General features: G+C 47.4%; 1 protein-coding gene across 1 annotated transcript; it reads right to left on the bottom strand.

Annotated features, from left to right (window-relative positions):
- Positions 1-282: 282 nt before the first annotated feature.
- LOC135384312 (uncharacterized) lies at positions 283-1,137 on the bottom strand. The gene is made up of 2 exons (XM_064613516.1): positions 870-1,137; positions 283-794 (listed from the first exon to the last, which is right to left on the bottom strand). Exons 1-2 carry the CDS (start codon positions 1,135-1,137, stop codon positions 568-570), a joined length of 495 nt encoding a protein of 164 aa, XP_064469586.1. The 3' UTR covers positions 283-567.
- Positions 1,138-20,344: the final 19,207 nt, after the last annotated feature.

Raw genomic sequence — 20,344 nt, 5'->3', positions numbered from 1 at the left:
CCCGCTTTTACGGGGGCTGGAGATATCAGACAAGTGTGTCACAAGCAGTACATGCCATGCTATGCTAATTAGATTATGACTATAGCTGCACATTTGGAGATGGTACATCTTGTACAGCACTTGGGGAAAGGCATACTTTACTGTGCTATTAGTTCTGGTAAATATGAGAAGTACAACGAGACTTGCACATTTCAAGTTTAATTGCTTTGTGCTGTACATAAAAATAGCACATCACAGTGTTTTGCGACAAAGAAAAATACTGATGCAGCGTAGAAACAAAATCTGACTAAATATGAAAGTGCAATATAACCAGTCTACCACCAATTGGTGTTTAGCACAGTCTTTAGCACAGTGTATAGCACAGCCTCATAAAGAATTAACCACCGGTAGCAACTGACAACTACGAACTGTACTACCATTCGAACACACCTTTCTTGCGTAAAGAATTGTCGGCTATTGCTAATTAACAAAGTTGAACTAGTGAACTGCGCATCTGCTTGGTAAAAGCACAGCAACAAATAAATAAAAAAGAACAAGGCACAAAAAAGTATCTTTTTTGCAACTTTCTTAGCACCTGTGCACTTGCGTGTCGACCAGCCTTGTCAAGAGTTTCATTTTGATTCTTTGCATCTTCAGTTGGTGGCGGTAGCGCTCCCTCTCTTCTTTCCCCCACCTCTGCAGGTTCTGGAGAATGGCCTCCAGCACGCGTACAGGGCGTCGCCGCTTGCACTGTTCGTTAGAAGCCCACGTTGTGCTTCGGATCTTGTCGAAGACAGGTCGGATGAGTCGGAGCACACAGATTCACTTTCGGATGTTGCCGAAGCTGAAGGTAAATCAACACCAATGAATGGTGCACTAGTTGACATTACTGGAGCAGTATGGTCTGCATCCTCTGCAAAAGAGGACATCCATTAGACTGTAGAATTCGCACTTCTTCCCTTCACGCCCAGTTGCCTTTTCTTGCTTCTTCCTTGTGTACGTGCGTTTCAGTGACTTGAATTTTGATTCACAGTCACTTCCAGTTCTACTGTATCCTAACCGATGTAGCTTTGCACTGATTACGCTCCAAATATCTGCTGCTTTTCTTTCTGTGCCCCGACGAATGTGATCAGAGCCTTTGTCTCTAAAATTCCCCATGAACTAGTGTCTGGCTTTAAAGGAGCTCTGAAAACCATCTCAAAAATTTTCCGTTCCGAATGCGTTGTGGAAGCAGATAACTTAACTTGATGATTAACACGAACATTTTCTCTGTACGCGATATTTTCCGTAGAAAAAAAGACGCTTGAAGAAGAAAACATCACCGCGCGCGTTCCCACTCGACTCGCACCTCCGGGTCAAACGAGGAGGAGAATGAAAAAAACGTCATTGGTGACGTAATAAAAGTTGAAAGCGGCGACCGCGCTTCTATCCGTGTCAGTGCTGACTGGATTTCTTTCCGTTTTCTTTCCCCCTGCTTTCTCCCTGTCAAGCGATGAATAAGGGATGACCTCGATATTCCTGGTCGTGAAACCCCCGTTCTCGAAATTCATGTTCTTGAAACAAGGAAAACTAGGGGAAATACTGCTCCGTAAGATGATATGCCGCGATTAAGAACATAAAATCACTATTTAACCACTCAAACTCAGAGGTTTTCGATATGTGTCCCAGTCGTCTTAACGAACGAAAGACACATTTTAGCAGCCATTTGGCTTGGCAGGGCGGCATGTTGGTTAGTTAGTTGTGTGCTCGCAATATTATGACCGGGTTAATCACAGTTTGCCGATGGCAGTTTCCCGCGCGCGACATGTGCATTTTATAGTTAGCTAAAATTTACGCTAGTCACGTGTTGTATCAGTGCACGCTGATATGTCGGCGGACGCAAACTTAACCTGCGCTGTCGGTCACTATATGGTGACAAAACAAAAGGCGACGAGCCCGGATGAACTCAATCTTGCGTGTCTCCGTCGTCCACATTTGTAGTCTGCATCGGCCAATTCTCGTTTAGCTCGATGATTGGTAAGTTGACCATAAGTTGTGGTGGCCCTATGACACTGCTTGGCTATGTTGATGTGTAACTCAGGCAATGAATGTGCAACGCCTGATGCCACGACGTGCCGGCGACGGCATATTGCGATAGATTTCACTGGATTGTATCTGACAGCGTATCGGCAAGAACACTCCTCCAGCTGAATAAGGAATTAACTGAATAGCTAGCAAAGCAAAGTTGCTAGTCGAAGTGACGGGCACTAGTGATCATAGCGAATTAGTGACATAGCGAACGGAATTAGTGATCATAGCGATGCAGCGATCATTTTGAGGCGTGAAATGAACCAGCGCTTAGTGCTGCACTGTGTTTATACTTAATGCCGCCAACAACACAACAACAAACAGTCACCACGATAACGAACAGCATACAAAACACCGACATGGACCGAACAGCGTTCAACTGGCACCTGAAGCTTATTTTCACAATCCTCCTACTCCGGAAGGTCGCTTTAGGGAAAACAAGGTCGAGCGGGGAGACGTTGACCGATTTTTGGTTGACGTTGCTCGGAGAGCTCAATGAGGATGGCCTCCACAATCTCACTGCCTAACCTTGAACAGTGTCTGTAGACCAGTCTTCGTTTACTGTATATGATAAATCAAAGAAAAAGCAAAAAGAAAAGTCTTCCACCGTGGCGGCGGGGTTCCGAGTGAAAAATATCAGACGACGTTCCTCGAAACCAATCAGCGGCTCGACTTTTTCGATGTCAAAATGACGCAAGCGCCTCGACGGCTCGTTCCGGGCATTGCCACCGTTGCGCATGGTCGTGATTTTCAAAGTCGAATACTGCGATATTAGTGCACTTGTTGATAGAATTACTTTGCATGGTCCGTTTAATAAGCATACGAACCACTTGGTTAGAAAAAATTGTAGTGATTAAACTGCTTTCCGAGCTCCTTTAAGACAGAGATGCTACAGCAAGGATAAAAGAATACATATTGGCCTTTTCCCCTCAATAGATACATGTTCAACTCTAGCTGAGTGAAAAAATTTACCAAATTTGGCAAGAGTAGTTATTTACTTACGTAGCCATTGGTTTATTGAATGCAGCAGCGGTGACGACCCTGAAATTGAAAACTTACGTCAGGTACAGGTGGAAGAAACAAGTTAAACAACACCGCTACGCAAGGTTACCACAGATTTGCCTGCTAGGAGTGATGTGAGGAAAGATAGAGCAAAACGACACATATTCGGAGTTGATCCTAAAACATTTCCCAACAAATCAACAGTTTGTCAATGTTTGTGCACAATCCGAATACGATAAGATGTAATTAGGGTAGTGCTTCAAAACTGTGGGTTGCGACAGTCCAGCGAGTGGTCATGAAGCAATCTGAGCACCTAACAAAAAATATGCATCGCGCCGAAAAATGCACTTCGGAATTGGCTTTTTTGTCTTCACAGCGCTCGGATCTTGTGTACGGATGTTTCTTTTTATTTTTTAAATCGAATAACTGCTTGATGCAAGGGCGAGCCCGGCCGCGAGAGATTGTAGCGGCATCGCTATCGCTCTCCTTCATCGTCTTCATCTACGGGCATTTTCTCACGCGCCATAATAAACCATTCATTCCTTTACCGTCTTCACTGCTGGTCGGTCCTTCCTTACTTAGCGTTCCACAAACTGGTGACCCGAAACGAACATGGCTTCCAATGCTACCAATGCTTCCGACTCCCGGTGGCTCCGACGTCTCGGGCCCCACCATCGCTCCGGTTGGCGTCCGCCTTCCCCCATTTTTCGGCGCCCATCCGGACCTATGCATGGTTCCAGATGGCCGACAGGCAATTCGCTTTGGCTGTACTTTTGTAACGATCCCCCAGCGCACGGATGGATGTAGCTTTAGCAGGAGTACGCCACGGTCATTGTTGCCAGACGATACGTGTGAATACGGACATTCAATGCAATATTTTCTTTTGAAATTGAAAGGCAGAACAGGGTTATTAGAATAGTTAAAGCTCCTAGGGCAACTGTGATGTAAAACAGAAAACTGCACGCCAAGCAAAGACGACAATGAGCAATAGGCGTGCTTTGTTTGTAGATGTCTGGAATACAGCACAAGGTAAATGGTAGCGAAGCTTGCATTTATCACCACGTCTTCAAGGGCGGCCATGATAAAGACCGTCAGCGCCATCTATCCGTTGCGGGGCAAACTCGAGGTTCCATTATAATGACGTCACCTGGTACGTCACCATTACGTATAGCGCGGGGCGGGCGCTCGCGCTGCGCGTTCTTTCCATCGCGATGTCGAGCCGCGGAATATCACAACAGCTGTTGAAAGCAAATCCAAGAGCAAAAACTCATAAACAATTTGTAAACAGAGAAGAATCAACACTAGCGACATGCGTGCAACAAAGGAAACAGGAGACCAGGTGGGGGATTGCTTTCTTTTATCACAGGTAAATTCGCCATGCCGTTGTAAACAGTATAAGCACCCACATGAGACAATTGATGTTCTGAGGCTGGAATACAGTGACTTTTCAGTGACTTCCATCTTTCATCATAAATACCCACGACAGAATAATGTGCAAAATAACCAGTATGACAGTCCTTGTACTGAATAAGCACGGAAGGATAATGTACAAATTCAAGCAAACACGGGTGGGGCCCATGACCTTAATGTTCAATGCATGCTGCTATACAAAGAAGGTGGAAGTGAACATATTTGCACTTTAAGATCACACTATATGATATTTGCATACTGTGTGGTGCTCTGTCTGCCCACAGTTTTTGGCACTGTAACGAATGCTATGGAGGAATAAGAAGGCACAAGTCCATTAGCTCAGTTTAGAAGTCTGTGATACTTTATCTTGCAAAACAGCCACAATAATACCAGCTTCCAGCAATGACAACCTTGTTCAGTGTGTACACACCCTGCTGATGACTACTTCTACTTACAACAGCATTTTTGTATTAAAGGCATGTCAAAGCATCGACAATGTTCTGTGCTTCTGCTATTTTGTGCACATTTTGCCATGTGGTGTAGATTTTCAAGCTGCATAAGGTGTTTAGCCCTGCACATAACTGCGCCTACATACTTGCACACAACTACTGAACTCAGCGCAGGATTCAAAATATAAAATTACGTGCTAGGGATCTATGTACACATGTATACACTTGTGTCAAAGAATAGGCAAACTGCTGAAGATTCAAAATAGAAAATGTATGCTAGGTATCTGTGTACACAGGTGTACATACGCCAAACATATATATAATAGGCACAGACTACTGAACTCTGCATGGCTGTCAAAATACAAATAACACAGTAAGGAGCTATGTGCAAAAGCGCACTTTGACAAATCGTGTGCTACACAGGAATGAAAGAATTACAAGAGATCATGTGTAATCTAGGTTACAACTGAAAGCAGGTAGTTCCATCTCAGATCGAACAATCCGGTATACTTGATGTCTCAAATAAACGGGGAAAAATATATGTTGAAGCCATCGGTGAGTTAGGAGAAATAAACACTTTCCGAGTTCTCTGCGCTGCGCGGTTCGGGAAACAGGAGAGGAGGAAAAAACTGCCCCTCAGAAGACTATGTCGCCGCGCGCAGGTACAAGGCTATTTCTTGACGCAATGTAGTAATTTCTTGATCTGCCTTTAGACCACCTAGGGCAGAATAGGCACCTGGGTTAGCAGTGTTGTGTCAGTTTTTGTTTGTCTGCAAACAAATATCAAAGTTGACTCAAAGTGCCGAAAAGCACCATATTGACTGCAACTTTGCGGGCGATGTAAAAAACTGAAAAGATTGAGCTTCATGCCGTTTAATTTGTCATTCATGGGGCTATCGAATTATATATAATTTATTACTCTACTCTGTCAGGAACGTAAGCGATAACCCTTTAAGTAGCACCATACCACCGAAAAGTGACGAATTTCGGAAGCCTTTATCTAAAAAACTCCACCAAAAACTTGCCTCGAAAATTTTATATGTTGTAGGTAGACCCTTAGACTATGCACAGGAGAAAAATCAAAAGTCGGACTTGATCGGTAGGCGCACTGTGAATGTTTTGCCACCCCTATACACGGAGCACATTCAAGCGGTGGCTCCGTGTGCCGCTTGTTGCAAAATCGAATTTTCCAAAGGGACGTTCATCTTCTGTCTTCAAATGGAAGTAATTGCTACAGTTTGAAGCCGTTCTGAGCGTTTATGTTCATAACAGTGTTGTAATCGCTGAATGTAGATTGTGGAGCAACCAGATGTGCTACACTTTTCTGCGGGATGTCACACATGCATTGCAAGTGTTGGGAGGCCGTGAAGAACAGAATGCTTTCACATCTTTGTAAGAGGTATATCTGTTCAGGGTGATTATAAACAAGCAGAGTTACTGTACACATTATGTCAGGAGAGACGCAGTAACATCCAGCATTCTTTAAAACATTTCCTTTCCTACGACTGCATGACCTCGAACGGCGGAAATCGCACAGAGGAAAGTGTCGTTGTGCAGTGTCTTACGCTGCACATTCAAGGCTAAGTCATGGTGCCTTTTGTGAACCTTGCCGGAACAGCCCGACTGGCGCCGCTGTCCAATATGTTCTTCGGTTCAACATGCTGCAACCATGGGAAGGTCCTAGTCGGATTAACTCTCGGAAGATATCCTGCGCAAAGTTTCGCATCATCCTCGACTACAGAAGTGCACGGAGTGCCCTTATACAGAGTATGTGAAGGCATCTGCATTAGTGTACTGTGTCGTCCTCGCATCACACCTACCTTCATGGCCTCTTCGTTGTACAGCGCTGACCGTGTGTATTGCGCTGACTACCGCCTCGTACACAGGAAAAAAAGTGTTTCGGACGAAGAACTTTCGCTTTGCTTTGGTGATCGCCGTAGCTGCCATAAAGGATCTGGTTCCAGCGGATCCAACCGAAGGCGTAACAGAAATGGTCTAGCTGTGTAGAAGCTGCTTCAAGTACTTCACAGCAAAGGTGGCTGGATCACAGCAAGCAGCAATGTCGTCCACATTTGAAGGAAGCTCATAGGGTGACCCGTTTGTGCACCAGCCCGACGTGGTCCAAGATATCGTTGGGTATATATCATCTGAAGCCATTAACGTCACACCGCTGAAGTAAAGAAAGAAATCGGTGGAGGCATATGCACAGCGCTAACACTCCCAAATACGTGAAGAAATGGGCAGAAAGACAGGCCGTCAACTGGAGACCGCTTTCGGTGTTGCCCCGCCAGGAACATCCAGGAGTAACTGCCAGGATTTCAGCGAGTTAGCATGTAACGTGAGAAGATCAAGAAAATCTGACAAGAACCTGCCATCAAAAGTAACATTAAGGAAAGTGGCTCCTATAACAGCCTATAGCAGTTCACGACACGAGCACTCTCATTCACCCGGGATGCTCTGCATAACTTACGTTACCTTCTTACCTTGTCTTCTTCGCTGTCAAGTTGTTTTTATTTATTCTGTATATTGTAAATATGCTTCGATATGATCAACGTGAACAAATATACCTTTGATAAAGACGCAAAAGCATTCTAAAGCATTCTGTTCTTCACGGGCTCCCAGCACTTGCAATGCATGCGTGACATCCCTAAAAAAATGTGAGCACTTCTGGTTGCTCCACAATCTACATTCAGCGATTACAACACTGTTTTGGATATAAAAGCTCATAACGGCTTCAACCTGTAGCAATTACCTTCATGTGAAGACAGAAGTTGAAAGCTCCTTTCGAAAATTCGAGTTTGCAACACGCGGGACACGGTGCCACCGCTTGAATGCGCTCCGCGTATAGGGGTGGCAAAAAATTCACAGTGTGCCTACCGATCAAGTCCAAATTTTGATTTTTCTTCTGTGCATAGTCTAAGGAACTACCTACAACATATAAAATTTTCGAGGCAAGTTTTTGGTGGGGTTTTTTTAGATCAAGGCTCCCGAACTTCGTCATTTTTCGGTGGTATGGTGCTACTTAAAGAGGTATCGCTCACGTTCTTGACAGAGTATAGTAACAAATTATATATAATTCGATAGCCCCATGAATGACAAATTAAACGGCATAAATCTCAATACTATCCGTTTTTTACATCGCCCGCAAAGTTGCCGTGAAAATGGTGCTTTTCGGCACTTTGAGTCAACTTTGATATTTTTTTTGCAGACAAACGAAAACCGACACATCACTGCCAATCCAGGAGCCAATTGTGCCCTAGGTGGTCTAAAGCCAGATCAAGAAATTACTACAATGCGACAATAAACAGCCTTGTAGGGAACGCTGAAACCTGCGCGCGACGACATCGTTTTCTGAGAGGCACTTTTTGCCTCCTCTCCTATTTCCCGAACCGCGCATCGCAGAGAATTCCGAAAGCATGTATTTCTCCTAACTCACCGATGGCTTCAACATATATTTTTTCCCGTTCATTCGAGATATCAAGTGTACCGGATTGTTCGATTTGAGATGGAACTAGCCAGCACTGGATAGACAAGAGAACCATGCATATCCTTTTGCATGGAAAGAAAACTTCTGGTTACATCACAACAACGTGCAGAGATTACCAACTTAGTCTCGCTGCCTGCTGCAGTGCCTTCTGATGTAACGTACTACTCCGTACTTCCTCATTCCTTTCTCGTGCAAACCAGAACAGTCGTACCCTCAGAAAAAAGTGAAATAGATCATCATACTCCGATGAAGAACACAAACTCAATGTCCTTGGCACAAGTGTGTCCAACACTTCACACAGCTTGGACATGACCCCTCGGGAGGTGATTAATGTCTTGACGTTGGCTTTGAAGGCTTCCTCACACGCACCCACAAAAGTCGCAAAGGCAGGAAGAGGAATCGACAGCTCCAAAGTCAGTACTGTCCACATTCTTGATACTCAAATAAAGCAACAGCTGGCTACTGTCCTGAAATGTGGCATTCCTCCGAGCAATGTCCCATGTTGGACTTGGTTTGAACGTGGTTCGAAATTGGTTTGAACCATGTTGACGTGGTTTGAAATTGAAAAGACGACGATGAGGAAGGAAACGGCTGTGAACAGTCACAAAGTGCCCAGTCAACGGGATACTCTTTTCGGCTGTAGTTCGAGTCACACAGGCTCCGCCTCATGGCGTGCGTCATATGTCACGTGAGGAGGGAAAGAGAGAGCAAGGGATGGAGCGGGAATGGCGGGAACACCAAAGATGGAGATGGGGAGGTATGTGCCCGGCGGCAGAACTGTTTGCAAGTAGGGCATATTATTCGAGCTTTTTGGAAGTTCTAACTTAAAAAAATGTATTATGAGCGGTTATATGTACGCAGCCCATCAGACTGAGAACAGGATAAACATTCCGTTAAATGTTCCGTTGAACACTTGCAAACGCGTCACGAAATATTATTTACGCCGTTGCCTGTGTACCGCTGTCCGACGCGTGTTACCCATTACGGCTTCTCGAATTCAGTATTATGGATTCAATACACCGTGATTTTCACATTTATTTTACTTCACAAAATAGTATAGATTATCATAGCTATGTGGAACTTTTGTACATCTTTGTGTTTCCTCTCATATCAACCTCTCTGAAGTAGGGTAGGGTCCTTTGGCTACCAGGGGTAAACATCCCATTTCATCATAACTTTTCTATCATTTATTGTTGTTGTTGTACATGCTTCCGAATTTCGAGATATACAGAGAAACTCTTTCATTAAATAGAATACATTAAGCATATGTATATTGCTCTCAGTCCATTCTTTTACTATTTTCTTTTATTTTATGTTTCAAGCGATTTAAGCACACATTTGAATCACACATCACAGGCACAACTGCTTGCTCACACCTGTCGCACTTAGTCTCAATTGTATTATGCTGCAGAAGACGAAAGTTCAGGGAGTTCAGAACAGTCCCCTTGTGATTTGTAGTTGTTGATCGCAAAGTTTTCCGAAGTTCAGCAGCAGGCACTTGTGTTTCCGTTCGGCAAACACTAATCTCCATCTTGCGTTTCCTCCCACTTTTTTTCTTTCATCTAATAAATATATCCCCCCCCCCCATCTTGCCTGCGAAGAAAGGACTAGTGAACGAGTTACTCTTCTTGTCGCAATCTGGAATGGTATGCTTGGTTTAGCAAACGAACAAAAGCTTTCCTTGCCGTATGAATTATTTTGAGTGCCAGATACCCAGCACTGTCGCCGATCGGCTTCCCTATTTTGGCCAGGGCAGTGCCGGTGCCATGTATAACGGCTTTGGCCCGGGGAAGCGGGGGGGGGGGGGGATATTAGACCAATGAAAAAAAAACGTGGGCGGGGGAGGAAAGGTGGGGTAGCGGTGAAACTTCAGACACTACCCAGTTTCGTTCGAGATAAAGAACCACCTGAATGCACTCAGTGTAGCGAATCACTGTCGGTTTTCCACAGACTCATGTCATCTCTATCCAGCAAGGCCATGCAGTAGTACGCGTAAAACATAATTTACATTATAAAAGTACGAGCACATGTTACATGTGCATATTCCCCATCTCTCCGCAGCAAGAACAATCCCCAGTGGCCGGCGCGCGGGCAGAAAGCAGAAGCGACTTTCTCACGTGACATATGACGTCCGCCGAGAGGCGGAGCCCGTGACTCGAACTACAGCCGAAAAGAGTCTCCCCCAGTCAACGTACAGCAAACTCGTAGCTAACAACATGGAGAGCGACAGGAACCGGAAGCGTACTCGGCTCTGTCTATGATCTTACGTGTTACTGGCAGATTACGCACGAATTGCTATATTAAAAACATGCATTATTCGCGCCTCCGATTAAATTATTTTTGTTTATCTTCGTAGTGTGCCCCTCAACAACCACGCTCGCATGTGTATTATGAAGGGCGCAGGGTTGCTAACACAGATTTCGTATTTTTTTCCCGCCTTCGCTACCATTTATATTTACCTTGTACAGAATTTAATATTGAAATGTATTGAATATAATATTTAATATTGAAAGTTATTAGCAGCATTTATTATTGAAATGTATCGAATTTAATATTGAAAGTTATTAGCAGAGGCACAAATAAATCGGAGGAAAAGTGGTATGACTGAGGTTAGGTTAGGTTAGGCCAGCTAAGTGCGTATTCCATGTGTGGAGAGAGCCCATGTAGGCTGTGCGTCCGTCGTGACTGAGGTTAGGTTAGGTCTGGTGAACACGCATTCCATGTGTCGAGAGTGCCCATGTAGACTGTGCATCCGTCGTGACTGAGGTTAGCTTAGGTCTGGTGAACACGCATTCCATGTGTCGAGAGTGCCCATGTAGACTGTGCATCCGTCGTGACTGAGGTTAGGTTAGGTCTGGTGAACACGTATTCCATGTGTCGAGAGTGCCCATGTAGACTGTGCATCCGTCGTGACTGAGGTTAGGTTAGGTCTGGTGAACACGTATTCCATGTGTCGAGAGCGCCCATGTGTATATTGTGGTCCCCTTTTCCACATTGGCATCGATGAGGGCAAGGAGCGTGTTCTTGTCCCTTTTGTTGTCAGGACAAATGGCAAGTCGTAGCTCCTTTTTGTCCTCATCAATAAGGCCCAGGATCCAGCTCCCCTCCACGACATGACCACGTTGGTATTTGCGTCGGCCTATTTTGCATTCGTCGATTTCTACGACGTGGTTTGTACCGCCGATTTTTCTCCTGTGCACGTCTGAAAGGGAGTCAGTACAGACTTTCCTGCAGTACGAATAGCGGTCCGTGACTGTCGCCCCGGACATGGTACTGTCCAGGGATGCTTCTTGTACTGCTTGCATGAAGGTCATTTTTGTTGCGAAGCAGTAGGTGAGTATTAGTACTTGCTCCGGCGCCAATCGAATGTTCTCAAACCAGGTCCCGATAGTGGTGGACTGGCAAATTTCCGCGTGGTTGCGGCGGCACCGAAGGCGACTGAAAGTGCGCTGGCACGGCTTTGACGCCAGTTAGTGGCCACAACGGGGACACGTCATTGTGGTAGGGACCAATCCTTTGTCCTGAATCAATGTCATTGTTTTTTCAGTGTCCCTATAAGTAGTCGTCCGAGAGTGAAGAGGTTCATGACGGACATTTGCGGAGCTTCTCGAGGTGTGTCGTCTGCTTTACTGTCGCTACGGTTAGAAATGTTATAAAAGTTTGATTTTCTGTGAAATATTGCTGTTGTTTTGTGTAATATATGTTTATTTAGTGGTTCCGATGTAAAGTAGGTCTCAAAAATACGAAGCTTTTACATAATAACCTCAAAAATGTGTGTACTTTTCCTTTTTTCTCGATAGTGGCGCTGAAGTAGTGAGGTAGGGGTGAGAAATAGATGCCTGGATTACGGTTGTTTGGTCTGCAACGTTGAAGGTTAATTTCGTATCATAAATTCTAGAAATCGACGTTTTAAAAAGTAATTTTGCCTTGAAAAATATTATAATTTTACCATCAGCCTCTACGCATGTTTTTCTTGTGGTTTTGTTGCTATTTGTTCTCTCTAGAAGTCGTGGTATCGATCCTACAGTTTTTCCTTCGCTTTAGCCGGCGTCACTCAACAGGCCACCAAATTCCATCACATCGTCAGCAACCTGCCGCCAGAAGTCGCGATCGAGGTCATGTATATTTTGACTGCTCCGCCCACGCCCAACCCATACGACGTTCTTTGTAAGGCTATCACGGACCGAATAATGGCCTCGGAGCGCGAGCGTTTGCGACTGCTGCTCTCGGCCGAAGAACTTGGCGATCGCAAGCCTAGCCAATTGCTCCGTCATATGCACAGCCTTCTAGGTACACGGCTCCCAACCTTTGATCAATCGCTCCTCGAGGAACGTTTTCTTACCTCCCCAGACTCGTATGGTGCTCGCGGCCCTGCCCGACTCTACCATCGAGACCCTCGCTGATGTCGCAGACAGAATAACCGAGGTATCGCGAGCCACTACGACTTCCTCTCCGTCTCCTCCATCCCTGTGGTTTCAGAAGCTCCCCCCTCGGGAAAGGATTCTGTTACGCAGCTTTGCGAGGAAGTTCAAGACCTGCATCACCTCATCGAAGAACGCCTCACGTGCGGAGTTTCCCAAGATCCTCACCCTCGCCCCCCGTCTGCTCAGCGACCTTTGCGCCCTCAATTTAGGAGCCCTCGCCGCTCCCGCTCGCCATCCCCTAACTCGAGGCGCCCGTCCGACCTGCCCGCTGACTGCCCGTATTGCTGGCGCCACTACAACTTCGGTGCCTCTGCACGCAAGTGCACTCCGCAGTGCCAGTGGCCAGGAAACGGCGCGGGGCGTCGTTAGCGGCGACAGGCGACACCCCCAAGACCAGTCGCCTCTTCTACATGACCGACCGGAACCCAAAACTCAAGATGCTTGTCGACAACGGTGCCGCAGTCAGCGTTCTTCCCGCAACAGCTGCCCACCGTCATCAGAACCCCATCTGGTTCCTGACTGCGGTGAACAACACGGGCATCCCGGTGTTCGGACAAAAATCTCTTACCATCGATTTTGGCCTCCAGCGGCAGTTCAAATGGCTCTTCACCATCGCTTCCGTCAGCCAGCCCATCCTCGGCGCGGCCTTTTTGGAGCACTTAGTCGACCTCGCTCGGCGCCGTCTCGTCGACTCGGCTACCTCCCTCGCGGTGCACGGGATTACTGCTCACTCGGCCCCCTTTTTTCAAACTGAGCCTCTTTCCGCACTCGAGTCTCCTTATGCCAACCTCATGAAGGATTTCCCGTCCCTTACGCAGCCCACCGACTGGAGCAAGCCCGCAAAGCACGATGTAGTCCATCGCATCATCACCTCCGGCCAACCGGTGTCGTCTCGTTTAGCTCCTGAGAAGCTAGTAATTGCCAAGGCAGAATTCCAGCACATGATGGACATCGGGGTGGTGAGACCATCCTCGAGCAACTAGTCGTCACCGCTGCACATGGTCCCCAAGAAGGCCGGGGACTGGCGACCATGTGGTGACTATCGCGCGCTCAAACTTTCCGCGCTACCCGATCGCTACCGTCTGCCCAACATTCAAGACTTCACCGTAAATCTCCAAGGTGCTACCCTCTTCTCCAAAATAGACTTAACAAAGGTCTACCACCAAATTCCTATGGCTCCCGAAGACGTTCACAGGACAGTTGTGACAACTCCATTTGGGCTATTTGAGTTCGTTCGAATGCCCTTCGGACTCAAGAACGCAGCTCAAACATTCCAACGATGTGTTGATTCTGTCGTGAGGGGCCTTCCGTTCGTGTTTGCGTATATGGACGACCTTCTGGTTGCCAGCACGAGCCCCGACCAACATCGCCTCCACCTGCGCCAGTTGTTCGCTCGATTGGAAGAATACGGCATCATCATCAACGTCCAAAAGTGCCAGTTCAGGGTAGATTCCTTGGAATTTCTGGGACACCTCTTTTTTACCGCCACGGCATCAAGCCGTTACCATCAACAGCCAAAGTAATGCGAGACTTCCCGAGACCAACCGCTCTTCGCCAGCTCCGCCGCTACCTCGGCTTGCTAAACTTCAACCGGCGTTTTATTCCGAACTGTGCGTCTCTGCTCGCCCCCCTTGAAGACCTGCTTCGTACACCCCAGCAGGCCTCCAGATCTACTAGTGTCGCTTGGTCAGAAGACTCTGAGGAAGCCTTTCTCGCAGCCAAGGAAGCACTCGCTAACGCTGTTATGCTGGTCTGCCCGCGCCATGATGCTCCTACGTCCCTGGCTGTGGACTTGTCAGGATCGGCTACCGGGGCCGTCCTTCAACAATTATTCGACTATCAATGGAAGCACATCGCCTTCTTTTCGGTGAAGCTCACGCACGCTCAACAACGATACAGTGCCTTTGGCCGCGAGCTGTTTGTAGCGTTCGCCGCCATCAGGCACTTTCGCTATTTTCTGGAGGGTCGCCCATTCATAGTGTTCACAGACCACAAGCCCTTGATCCACGCATTCCGGGCTGCTGGCAGCACCACTGGCTACGCGATATTCTACAGCTGTCTTTCCTGGCGGAGTACCAGGCAACCTTCGAGCACATCAGCGGGAAAAACAACATCCCTGCGGACTCATTCAGCCGCATATCCGTCTTTCCCCCAGACATATTTATCTTGGAGCGCCTTGCGCACGAGCAGCGTCACGACGGCGACCTCAAGCCACTCCGCACGTCTCATCAAACGTCGCTGCAATTGACACAAATAGCTCTCCCCGGCGCCACTTCCACGATTGTCTTCGACGTGTCAACCGGTTCCCCGAGGCCTTACCTTCCACCAAGTCTTCGCCATCTCACCTTTCGCGCTTTATACGACGTCTCCCATCCCGGAACCCGCGCCACCAGGCGTCTGATTTCGGACCGCTATGTTTGGCCGTGCATGGCTAGGGATATTCGTATGTGGACATTGCAATGCGCCATCTTCCAATGCACCAAGGTGGTCCGCCACACGGGCTCCCCACCAGGGAAATTTCTTCCACCCGACCGAATGTTTCAACTTCTCCACATTGACCTGGTCGGTCCCCTTCCCCACTCATCCGGCTTTCGATACATCCTAACCATCATTGATCGTTTCACGAGGTGGCCCGAGGCTGTCCCCGTTGCAGACATCCGTGCTGAAACCGTTACCTCTGCCCTCCCGACTACGTGGATTTCAAGATATGGAGCCCCAGGCCAAATAGTCACGGACCGTGGGGCACAGTTTGAATCCTGTCTATTCCACGAGCTCTGCCGTCTTCTCGGATACAGACGCACCCGAACTACTGCATACCAACCTTGCGCTAATGGCCTTGTCGAGCGCTTTCACCGGCGCCTGAAGAGCAGTTTTCGCGCCCTCCGCAATCCTGACAAGTGGTTTCACGCCCTCCCCCTCATCTTGCTCCACTTACTGGCGTGTCTAAAGGCAGATCTGGGCTGCTCTCCTGCCGAACTCATCTTTGGGACCCCGCTTCGCCTACCGGCTGACCTCGTCACCTCCACCCACAACCCATCGGACCGCTCCGACTATGTCTCCTTACTCCGAGAGGCTGTACTTTAGTAACGATGCCGCGGCAGACGGATAGGTGTAGAATTAGCGTTTGGCGATTTTGGCACGTTGTCATTGTTGCCAGACGATACGAGTGCATACGGGCGAGTGGTCGGCGATCGGCTATGTGTCGCATAGTCGTCTGCTATCCGATATAGTCGCATGAGACGTGTATTGAGTACGGCGAGGTTAATAATCGTCCCCTATCGGGTGTAGTCGTACGAGAAGCGTTATAGGTATGGTAGGGTTGCGTCGTTATTGCTTAATGGAACTTTTTATGTTGGAAGATTGAAATAAATGCTACAAATTCAAGCAAAAAGCAACACCTGGATGTGGAGCGAGTGCATCTTTTCCCAGGTTAGGTACTGATGTCGAAGAGTGGGTCCATGTATAATGAGCATCCGGCGTGACTGAGGTTAGGTTAGGTTAGGTGATTACGTATTGCACATGTCGAAGAGTGGGTCCATGTAGAATGAACATCCGGCGTGACTGAGGTTAGGTTAGGTTAGGTGATTACGTATTGCATATGTCGAAGAGTGGGTCCATGTAGAATGAGCATCCGGCGTGACTGGGGTTAGGTTAGGTTAGGTGATTACGTATTGCACATGTCGAAGAGTGGGTCCATGTAGAATGAGCATCCGGCGTGACTGGGGTTAGGTTAGGTTAGGTGATTACGTATTGCACTTGTCGAAGAGTGGGTCCATGTAGAATTTGCATCCGGCGTGACTGAGGTTAGGTTAGGTTATGTGATTACGTATTGCACATGTCGAAGAGTGGGTCCATGTAGAATGTCCATGTAATATTGAAATGTATTGAATATAATATTTAATATTGAACGTTATTAGCAGCATTTATTATTGAAATGTATTGAATATAATACTTAATATTGAAAGTTATTAGCAGCATTTATTATTGAAATGTATTGAATTTAATATTGAAAGTTATTAGCAGAGGCGCAAATAAATCGGAGGAAAAGTGGTATGACTGAGGTTAGGTTAGGTTAGGTCTGGTGAACACGTATTCCATGTGTGGAGAGAGCCCATGTAGACTGTGCATCCGTCGTGACTGAGGTTAGGTTAGGTCTGGTGAACACGCATTCCATGTGTCGAGAGTGCCCATGTAGACTGCATCCGTCGTGACTGAGGTTAGGTTAGGTCTGGTGAACACGTATTCCTTGTGTCGAGAGGGCCCATGTGACTGCATCCGTCGTGACTGAGGTTAGGTTAGTTCTGGTGAACACGTATTCCATGTGTCGAGAGGGCCCATGTAGACTGTGCATCCGACGTGATTGAGGTTAGGTTAGGCCAGATGAATACGTATTCCATGTGTCGAGGGGCTGACGTAGACTGTGCATCCGACGTGACTGAGGTTAGGTTAGGCCAACTGAATACGTGTTCCATGTGTCGAGGGGGCTGACGTAGAATGTGCATCCGACGTGACTGAGGTTAGGTTAGGCCAGGTGAATACGTATTCCATGTGTCGAGGGGCTGACGTAGACTGTGCATCCGACCTTACTGAGGTTAGGTTAGGCCAAGTGAATACGTATTCCATGTGTCGAGGGGGCTGACGTAGACTGTGCATCCGACGTGACTGAGGTTAGGCTAGGCCAGGTGAATACGTATTCCATGTGTCGAGGGGCTGACGTAGACTGCAACCGACGTGACTGAGGTTAGGTTAGGCCAAGTAAATACGTATTCCATCTGTCGAGGGGGCTGACGTAGACTGTGCATCCGACGTGACTGAGGTTAGGTTATGCCATGTGAATACGTATTGCATGTGTCGAGGGGCTGACGTAGACTGTGCATCCGACGTGACTGAGATTAGGTTAGGCAAGCTGAATACGTATTCCATGTGTCGATGGGGCTGACGTAGACTGTGCATCTGGAGTCACTGAGGTTAGGTTAGGCCAGGATAATGCGTGCTATTCCACATGTTGCCGAATGGTCAATGTAGAGTAGGTATACAGTTAGAGTATGCATTAAATAGGAATGAGTATATATGCTGCCGAAGAGGGTCGTTGTAGTTGAAACATATTTACAAATATATACATGCAGGTCCATGGAGGGCTTTAAGAGCCCTGTTGAGGACTGTAGAGACTCTTGATGTCGTTTAGCAGCCTTTCGAAAGGCTGCTCATTTTTGTTGCTGCAGTCAGACCTCCAAAGGTACTCACTGAGGTGGTGTGCCATGTTTTCACTTGTCACACCACCTCGGGCCAACCTATGCCGTAGTGGTATCCACTGAGATTCAATGTGGTTGGTGGTCACGCCGGTGTCTGGGTCAACAAAGTTGTATGTGTGGTTGACCGTCATGTGCTGGAAACCTTCTGGTGACAGACCGGCATACCCCTTCCAGCAGTCAGTGTAAAGGGTTGTGCCCTTTTCGACGTGCTTGTCAATGAGGGCAAGGAGTGTCTCCTTGTCTCTCTTGTTTTGCGGGCATATTTCCAAGCACAGTTGTTTAGTGTCGACGTCAATCAGCCCCAATATCCATGTCCCTTCGACGATACGACCACGTTGGTATTTGCGGTGACCAATTTTACATTCGTCGATTTCCACAACGTGGACAGGGCCGCCGATTTTCCGAGTTTGCGCATTGGCCACCGAGTCCGTGCAGACTTCTTGGCAGTATGAGTACCAGTCTGCAACGGTAGCTGATGATACACTTACCTCCGGAAATATGGAGGCCTCGTCGAGGGCCTGTTGAAAAGTCTTTTTCTTTTTTTTTTTTGGCGAAACAGTACGTAAGAATCAAGACTTGTTCTGGTGCGAGTCTCACGTTCTCGAACCATGTTCCCACAGTCACAGACTGTGAGAACTGGGCATGGCCGTGCCGACATCGCAATTGTCCGAATGTGCGCTGCGACGGTTTCACGCTTAGTTCACGTTCGCAACGGGCACAGTTCATGTTATTGGGTAGGAGATCCTTGGAGTGGATCCACGATACAGTTGTGTCGGTGTCCGTGAGCACACGGCCTAGCATGAAGAGGTTCATTTTTCCACTCGTTTCGCAAGTTCGCGTTTCAAAACGGCCGCTTATGTGTCGTCTGCTGTGTTGTTTCGTATATTTTTAGCTTTTTTGTTTGCCAAATGTTTGTGTTGTTTGCAGTACCTTTATTAATTGCGTTCGTAATACACAAAAAAAGGCTGTAAAGTATCCGGATTTCGTTTCGCATTTCTATCAATTTTCGTGTTTGTTGTTGGTGCCGCTGAAGTAGTCGGATGGTGGTAGAATATAGATAGCCGTAGTGCTCAGTTTTGAAAAATTCATTTTCGTAAAACATATTTTAAAAGGTGCATATTTTTGACTAATCTTGGTTCGTAAATTCGGTGACTGTCTTTAAGTTGCTAGGAAGATAGCGCATTTTTGGCTTTTCTTGCTTTTTCAGTTCGAAAAGGCCGCGGCATCGTTGCTAAAGTATATCCCTCCGAGACATTTTCAAGTCCATCAGACTAAGTCTTCCACGATACCCTTCATCTCGCCGCTCCTACGTTCCAGACACTTTGTCGACAGCATCACATGTCGTCCTCCAGGTTCCTTCCCCTCGCAGATGCCTGGACGTCCCGTACTCGTGACCCTATAGAGTCCTCTCCCGCACTGAGAAGTCGCTGGTCTTCGACGACGACGGCCACGCAGAAACGGTTTCTGTCGATCACGTAAAGCCTGCTTTCTCCGCCCACGACAGCATCTTCTCCCAGGCCATTCGATACCTCGCTCCTGCCACCCGCCTCGACCCCAACGGCAGCCTTTCCAAGGCGCGTCTCCTGGACTCCAGCTCTTGCGATGCGTCTACAACGCATCTGACGGCGCGGTGACCCCTGTAGCGGTATCGCTATCGCTCGCCTTCATCGTCTTCATCTACGGGCATCTTATCACGCCCCATAATAAACCATTCATTCCTTTACCGTCTTCACTGCTGACCGGTCCTTCCTTTCCCCACGTCACCCCCTCCCCCTTTCCTTACTTAGCGCTCCACCCAGATAAAGCTTGCAATACGCTACATACCTTGCCCTGTGAGGTACGTTGCCTCCACTCGTGCTTTCTCGTTCGTGGAGTCAATTGAAGGAAGTAGAACAATATGTTGAGTTGATAAATGATCAAGGCGCACCGATGAGCACTCCCCTGCGTCCATCCTTGCCTCCAAAAGCGCGCGAAAGCTAGAAGAACCAGCGGAACTATGTCTCTGCACTTCCGTTTCGGTCGTTTTCACTCCGTGCCTCTATTTTTGAGATGGAGTCACGGCGATGGACTCAAGTGGCGCACTCCGGAAGTGCGTTCGGTCGTTTAGTGGAGAGAGCCATGACTCCCTTGACTTTTGGGCCACCACTCAGCGCGGCCAGTACTTTGTGGAGTTTGTTTAGTTCGTGGAATTCTGTTAGGTTCAGGCTCACTCCAAGAATAACAAAAGAGGTAACAACAAAAATACAGGTAAATAAACTTTTGGTCGATCCACTG

The sequence above is a fragment of the Ornithodoros turicata genome, chromosome 2, assembly GCF_037126465.1.
Source record: "Ornithodoros turicata isolate Travis chromosome 2, ASM3712646v1, whole genome shotgun sequence".
NCBI lineage: Eukaryota > Metazoa > Arthropoda > Arachnida > Ixodida > Argasidae > Ornithodoros > Ornithodoros turicata.
The sequence above is the reverse complement of the archived record's forward strand: the minus strand, read 5'-3'. Positions and strand labels throughout refer to the sequence as shown.